Genomic DNA, 7,500 nt, shown 5'->3' with positions numbered 1-7,500 from the left:
GGAAGGGGCTGAGCATAGCATTGAGAAGGTTTTCAGGCTAGGTTGGTACAACAAAGACCGAGACCGAATGATAAAGATAGTGTTTGCAAACGAGAGCACAAAGGAGAAGATCCTATCAAGGAAGAGCTCCCTGAAAAACGTGGGAAAATTAAAAAATGTATTCCTCCAGAGAGACATGACAAGGGAGGAGAGAGCCGTGGCGGCAGAAGCAAGGAAGAGGCGCAGGGCGAGAGGGGAAAGCCAGGAAGTCACAGCTCCCAACACAACACCCCCAGAGGCGAGGGGGGAACCCACAACCAGCTACTCAGTAACACCAGAAGGGAGGACAACCCTGCCACCCTCCTCTGCATAGAAAACCCCCCTACCCCAAACCCTCCCTGCCCCCACTCAAATGTTCAGCAAAATCTCCCTCCCCCCCACACCCAATCCCCACCCTTCTACCCCTCCCCTCCTCCCGAGTCCTCCCTTCCCCCCCTTTCCTTCTCGTCCTCCCTCCCCTTTCACCCCATACCCTCCCTGTCCATCCCCCTTCACTGGATCCCCCGCCCCTCATCCCAGTATCCTCTGAGACCCTGTTATCCACCTCACAGGTCCTCACACCCATGGAACAGCCTCCCCCACCAGCAGAACACTCACCAAGGAGGCGATTTGAGAAGGGACAGAAGAAAGTGAGCCTCAAAGTGATGTCCACTAACATAGATGGAATTACAGATAAAGCAAATGAGCTTGGAGAACGGGTACTAGAGGAAAACCCAGACATAATAGCCCTCACAGAAACAAAGCTCACGAAAACGATTACAAACGCAGTGTTCCCACAGGACTATTATGTTATTAGGAAAGAGAGGGAAGGAAGAGGTGGGGGTGGTGTAGCTCTGCTGGTAAGAAAAGGCTGGGATTTTGAGGAGATGGATATTCAGGGCTGTGAAGGTTTCAGTGACTACATAGCAGGTACCGTAACAAATGGAGGGAAAAAAATTATAGTCGTAGTCATATATAATCCACCACCAAATGACAGAAGACCTAGACAGGAATATGATAGAAACAACATGGCCACCATTAACATAATAGAAAGAGCAGCTTCTGTTGCTAGCAGGAATGGATCTGGACTACTAATTATGGGAGACTTCAACCATGGGAAGATAGATTGGAAGAACAGAGACCCGCATGGAGGACCAGAAACATGGAGAGCTAAGCTGCTGGACGTGGCAACAAGAGACTTTCTAAGCCAGCACATCAAAGAACCAACAAGGATGAGAGGAGAAGATGAACCAGCAATGCTTGATTTGATATTTACCCTAAATGAGTGGGATATAAGGGAAGTTAAGATGGAAGCGCCCTTGGGAATGAGTGACCACAGTGTATTGAACTTTGAGTACCTGGTAGAGCTAGGACTTATCTCCCCCAAAAAAGAACTAGGAATCAAAAGGCTGGCATACCGAAAGGGGAATTATGAACAGATGAGAAGTTTCCTAAGTGAAATACCTTGGGACACAGACCTCAGTGATAAGTCTGTACAGGGTATGATGGACTATGTTACCCAAAAGTGTCAGGAGGCAGTAAATCGGTTCATCCCGGCCCAAAGGGAAAAATCCGAGAAGCAACAGAAGAATCCATGGAATAATAGAGAATGTATGGGAGCGAAGAAACTGAACAAAAGGGCGTGGAGGAACTTCTGGAATAACAGAACACCAGAAAGCAGAGAGAGATACCAGAGAACCAGGAATGAGTACGTCAGGGTGAGAAGAGAAGCAGAGAAAAGTTTTGAAAATTATATAGCAAACAAAGCCTAGACCGAACCAAAGCTACTCCACAGTCACATCAGAAGGAAAACAACAGTGAAAGAACAGATATTGAAACTTCGAACCGGCGAGGACAGGTATACAGAGAATGACAGAGAGGTGTGTGAAGAACTCAACAAGAGGTTCCAGGAGGTCTTTACAATAGAACAAGGTGAGGTCACTGTGCTAGGAGAAAGGGAGGTAAACCAGGCGGCCTTGGAAGAGTTCGAAATTATGAAAGAGGAGGTCAAGAGACACCTGCTGGAACTGGATGTTAGAAAGGCTGTTGGTCCAGATGGGATCTCACCATGGATACTGAAAGAGTGTGCAGAGGCACTTTGCTTGCCACTCTCCATAGTGTATAGTAAGTCACTGGAGATGGGAGACCTACCAGAAATATGGAAGACGGCGAATGTGGTCCCAATATACAAAAAGGGCGACAGGCAAGAGGCACTGAACTACAGGCCAGTGTCCTTGACTTGTATACCATGCAAGGTGATAGAGAAGATCGTGAGAAAAAACCTGGTAACACATCTGGAGAGGAGGGACATCGTGACAAATCGCCAACATGGGTTCAGGGAGGGTAAATCTTGCATTACAGGCTTGATAGAATTCTACGATCATGTGACAAAGATTAAGCAAGAAAGAGAGGGCTGGGCGGACTGCATTTTCTTGGATTGTCGGAAAAGAAAAGTGACACAGTACCGCATAAGAGGCTGGTACATAAGCTGGAGAGACAGGCAGGTGTAGCTGGTAAGGTGTTCCAGTGGATAAGGGAGTATCTAAGCAATAGGAAGCAGAGAGTTACGGTGAGTGGTGAGACCTCCGATTGGCGTGAAGTCACCAGTGGAGTCCCACAGGGCTCTGTACTCGGTCCTATCTTGTTTCTGATATATGTAAATGATCTCCCGGAGGGTATCGATTCATTTCTCTCATTATTTGCGGACAATGCTAAAATTATGAGAAGGATTAAAACAGAAGAGGACTGTTTGAGGCTTCAAGAAGACCTAGACAAGCTGAAGGAATGGTCGAACAAATGGTTGTTAGAGTTTAACCCAACCAAATGTAATGTAATGAAGATAGGTGTAGGGAGCAGGAGACCAGATACAAGGTATCACTTGGGAGATGAAATACTTCAAGAGTCCGAGAGAGAGAAAGACCTGGGGGTTGATATCACGCCAGACCTCTCCCCTGATGCTCATATCAAGAGGATAACAGCAGCAGCATATGCCAGGTTGGCTAACATAAGAACGGCCTTTAGAAACTTGTGTAAGGAATCTTTCAGAACATTATATACCACATATGTCAGACCAATCCTGGAGTATGCGGCACCAGCATGGAGTCCACATCTAGTCAAGCATAAGACTAAAATGGAAAAGGTTCAAAGGTTTGCCACCAGACTAGTTCCCGAGCTGAGAGGTATGAGCTACGAGGAGAGACTATGGGAATTAAACCTCACTTCGTTGGAAGACAGAAGAGTTAGGGGGGACATGATTACCACATTCAAGATCCTCAAGGGAATTGACAGGGTTAATAAAGACAGGCTGTTTAACACAAGGGGCACACGCACTAGGGGACACAGGTGGAAACTGAGTGCCCAAATGAGCCACAGAGATATTAGAAATAACTTTTTTAGTGTCAGAGTGGTTGACAAATGGAATGCATTAGGAAGTGATGTGGTGGAGGCTGACTCCATACACAGTTTCAAGTGTAGATATGATAGAGCCCAATAGGCTCAGGAACCTGTACACCTGTTGATTGACAGTTGAGAGGCGGGACCAAAGAGCCAGAGCTCAACCCCCGCAAGCACAACTAGGTGAGTACATACATACATACATACATACATACTTAAACATACTCCACCATTAATACATGCCTAGACAATAGCCTGTTTTGGCCACCTTTGCCCCATTTAGTTGCCTGACATTGTAAGTCAGGCAGTGATATTTATATCTCACATAATAGATCAAGCAGTGATTTGTGAATCCCACATAATAGATCAACCAGTGATTTGTGAAACCCACATAATAGATCACCCAGAGATATGTGAATCCCACATAATAGATCAACCAGTGATATTTGTATCGCATCTAATAGCATATCTAGTAAAGTTTGTAATCAATCTAATAGATAAATTTATTATTATTCTTACCTGTAAAATAGTCAACCTGTGATGTTTGTAGCCCATATAATAGATCGGAGAGAAATATTTGTATACACTAAATAGATCAACCAGTGACGTTTATAACCAACATAATAGATCAATCAATGACGTTCAAAACCAATATAATAGATCATCCAATGATATTCAAAACCAACATAATAGATCAACCAGTGACGTTCATAACCAACATAATAGATCAACCAGTTACGTTCCTAACCAACACAACAGATCAACCAGTGACGTTCCTAGCCAACATAATTGATCAACCAGTAACGTTCCTAACCGACATAATAGATCAACCAGTGACGTTCCTAACCAACATAATAGATCAACCAGTGACGTTCCTAACCAACATAATAGATCAACCAGTGACGTTCCTAACCAACATAATAGATCAACCAGTGACGTTCCTAACCAACATAATAGATCAACCAGTGACGTTCCTAACCAACATAATAGATCAGGCTGTAGTGCTTCAAACCCACAGATGAACTAAGCTGTGTTCTTGTGTTCCTCAGAACACACAATCCGGTGTTCGTGGTGACCAGTGATGACCCAGAGTGGTGCAAGAACAACTTTAAGGACAAAGATATTGTTTATGCTGGTGAGTATTGTAGTGGTGGTGAGTGTTGTGGTGGTGGTGAGTGTTGTGGTGGTGGTGAGTGTTGTGGTGGTGGTGAGTGTTGTGGTGGTGGTGAGTGTTGTGGTGGTGAGTGTTGTAGTGGTGGTGAGTGTTGTGGTGGTGGTGAGTGTTGTAGTGGTGGTGAGTGTTGTGGTGGTGGTGGTGAGTATTGTGGTGGTGGTGAGTGTTGTAGTGGTGGTGAGTGTTGTGGTGGTGGTGGTGAGTATTGTGGTGGTGGTGAGTGTTGTAGTGGTGGTGAGTGTTGTGGTGGTGGTGGTGAGTATTGTGGTGGTGGTGAGTATTGTTGTGGTGGTGAGTGTTGTGGTGGTGGTGAGTATTGTGGTGGTGGTGAGTGTTGTAGTGGTGGTGAGTGTTGTGGTGGTGGTGGTGAGTGTTGTGGTGGTGGTGAGTGTTGTAGTGGTGGTGAGTGTTGTGGTGGTGGTGAGTGTTGTGGTGGTGGTGGTGAGTATTGTGGTGGTGGTGAGTGTTGTTGTGGTGGTGAGTGTTGTGGTGGTGGTGAGTATTGTGGTGGTGGTGAGTGTTGTGGTGGTGGTGAGTATTGTGGTGGTGGTGAGTGTTGTGGTGGTGGTGAGTGTTGTGGTGGTGGTGGTGAGTGTTGTGGTGGTGGTGAGTGTTGTGGTGGTGGTGAGTGTTGTACTGGTGGTGAGTATTGTGGTGGTGGTGAGTGTTGTAGTGGTGGTGAGTGTTGTGGTGGTGGTGGTGAGTATTGTGGTGGTGGTCAGTGTTGTGGTGGTGGTGAGTGTTGTGGTGGTGGTGGTGAGTATTGTGGTGGTGGTGAGTATTGTTGTGGTGGTGAGTGTTGTGGTGGTGGTGAGTGTTGTGGTGGTGGTGAGTGTTGTAGTGGTGGTGAGTGTTGTGGTGGTGGTGAGTATTGTAGTGGTGGTGAGTGTTGTGGTGGTGGTGAGTATTGTAGTGGTGGTGAGTGTTGTGGTGGTGGTGAGTATTGTAGTGGTGGTGAGTGTTGTGGTGGTGGTGAGTGTTGTGGTGGTGGTGGTGAGTATTGTGGTGGTGGTGAGTGTTGTTGTGGTGGTGAGTGTTGTGGTGGTAGTGAGTGTTGTGGTGGTGGTGAGTGTTGTGGTGGTGGTGAGTATTGTGGTGGTGGTGAGTGTTGTGGTGGTGGTGAGTATTGTAGTGGTGGTGAGTGTTGTGGTGGTGGTGAGTATTGTAGTGGTGGTGAGTGTTATAGTGGTGGTGAGTGTTGTGGTGGTGGTGGTGAGTATTGTGGTGGTGGTGAGTGTTGTAGTGGTGGTGAGTGTTGTGGTGGTGGTGAGTGTTGTAGTGGTGGTGAGTGTTGTGGTGGTGGTGGTGAGTATTGTGATGGTGGTGGTGAGTGTTGTGGTGGTGGTGAGTATTGTGGTGGTGGTGAGTGTTGTGGTGGTGGTGAGTGTTGTGGTGGTGGTGAGTGTTGTGGTGGTGGTGGTGAGTATTGTGGTGGTGGTGAGTATTGTTGCGGTGGTGAGTATTGTAGTGGTGGTGAGTGTTGTAGTGGTGGTGAGTGTTGTGGTGGTGGTGAGTGTTGTGGTGGTGGTGAGTGTTATGGTGGTGGTGAGTGTTGTGGTGGTGGTGAGTGTTGTGGTGGTGGTGAGTGTTGTAGTGGTGGTGAGTGTTGTGGTGGTGGTGAGTGTTGTGTTGGTGGTGAGTATTGTAGTGGTGGTGAGTATTGTGGTGGTGCTGAGTATTGTAGTGGTGGTGAGTGTTGTAGTGGTGGTGAGTGTTGTAATGGTGGTGAGTGTTGTGGTGGTGGTGAGTGTTGTGGTGGTGGTGAGTATTGTAGTGGTGGTGAGTGTTGTGGTGGTGGTGAGTATTGTGGTGGTGGTGAGTATTGTAGTGTTGGTGAGTGTTGTGGTGGTGGTGAGTATTGTGGTGGTGGTGAGTGTTGTGGTGGTGGTGGTGAGTGTTCTGGTGGTGGTGAGTGTTGTGGTGGTGGTGAGTATTGTGGTGGTGGTGAGTGTTGTGGTGGTGGTGAGTATTGTAGTGGTGGTGAGTATTGTGGTGGTGGTGAGCATTGTAGTGGTGGTGAGTGTTGTAGTGGTGGTGAGTGTTGTAGTGGTGGTGAGTGTTGTGGTGGTGGTGAGTGTTGTGGTGGTGGTGAGTATTGTAGTGGTGGTGAGTGTTGTGGTGCTGGTGAGTATTGTGGTGGTGGTGAGTGTTGTGGTGGTGGTGAGTGTTGTGGTGGTGGTGAGTATTGTGGTGGTGAGTGTTGTGGTGGTGGTGAGTGTTGTGGTGGTGGTGAGTATTGTGGTGGTGGTGAGTGTTGTGGTGGTGGTGAGTGTTGTGGTAGTGGTGAGTATTGTAGTGTTGGTGAGTGTTGTGGTGGTGGTGAGTATTGTGGTGGTGGTGGTGAGTGTTGTGGTGGTGGTGAGTATTGTAGTGGTGGTGAGTGTTGTGGTGGTGGTGAGTATTGTGATGGTGGTGAGTGTTGTGGTGGTGGTGAGTGTTGTGGTGGTGGTGAGTGTTGTGGTGGTGGTGAGTGTTGTAGTGTTGGTGTGTGTTGTGGTGGTGGTGAGTGTTGTGGTGGTGGTGAGTGTTGTGGTGGTGGTGAGTGTTGTAGTGTTGGTGTGTGTTGTCGTGGTGGTGAGTGTTGTGGTGGTGGTGAGTGTTGTGGTGGTGGTGAGTGTTGTGGTGGTGGTGAGTGTTGTGGTGGTGGTGAGTGTTGTGGTGGTGGTGAGTGTTGTAGTGTTGGTGTGTGTTGTGGTGGTGGTGAGTGTTGTGGTGGTGGTGGTGAGTATTGTGGTGGTAGTGAGTGTTATGGTGGTGGTGGTGAGTATTGTGGTGGTGGTGAGTGTTGTGGTGGTGGTGAGTGTTGTGGTGGTGGTGAGTGTTGTGGTGGTGGTGAGTGTTGTGGTGGTGGTGAGTGTTGTAGTGATGGTGCGTGTTGTGGTGGTGGTGAGTGTGGTGGTGGTGAGTGTGGTGTG

General features: G+C 47.7%; 1 protein-coding gene across 1 annotated transcript in view; it reads left to right on the top strand.

Annotated features, from left to right (window-relative positions):
• The window catches only part of LOC123749436 (galactoside alpha-(1,2)-fucosyltransferase 1-like), a 53,199-nt gene that overhangs the window by 40,628 nt on the left and 5,071 nt on the right, over positions 1 to 7,500 (top strand). Inside the window, exon 3 of the mRNA XM_069338553.1 lies at positions 4,461 to 4,564. Coding sequence (XP_069194654.1) covers positions 4,461 to 4,564 — 104 coding nt within the window. The remainder of the gene's footprint in view (positions 1 to 4,460; positions 4,565 to 7,500) is intronic.

The sequence above is a fragment of the Procambarus clarkii genome, chromosome 40 (assembly GCF_040958095.1).
Source record: "Procambarus clarkii isolate CNS0578487 chromosome 40, FALCON_Pclarkii_2.0, whole genome shotgun sequence".
Classification (NCBI taxonomy): Eukaryota; Metazoa; Arthropoda; class Malacostraca; order Decapoda; family Cambaridae; genus Procambarus; species Procambarus clarkii.
This window is presented reverse-complemented; position numbering and strand designations above follow the sequence as displayed.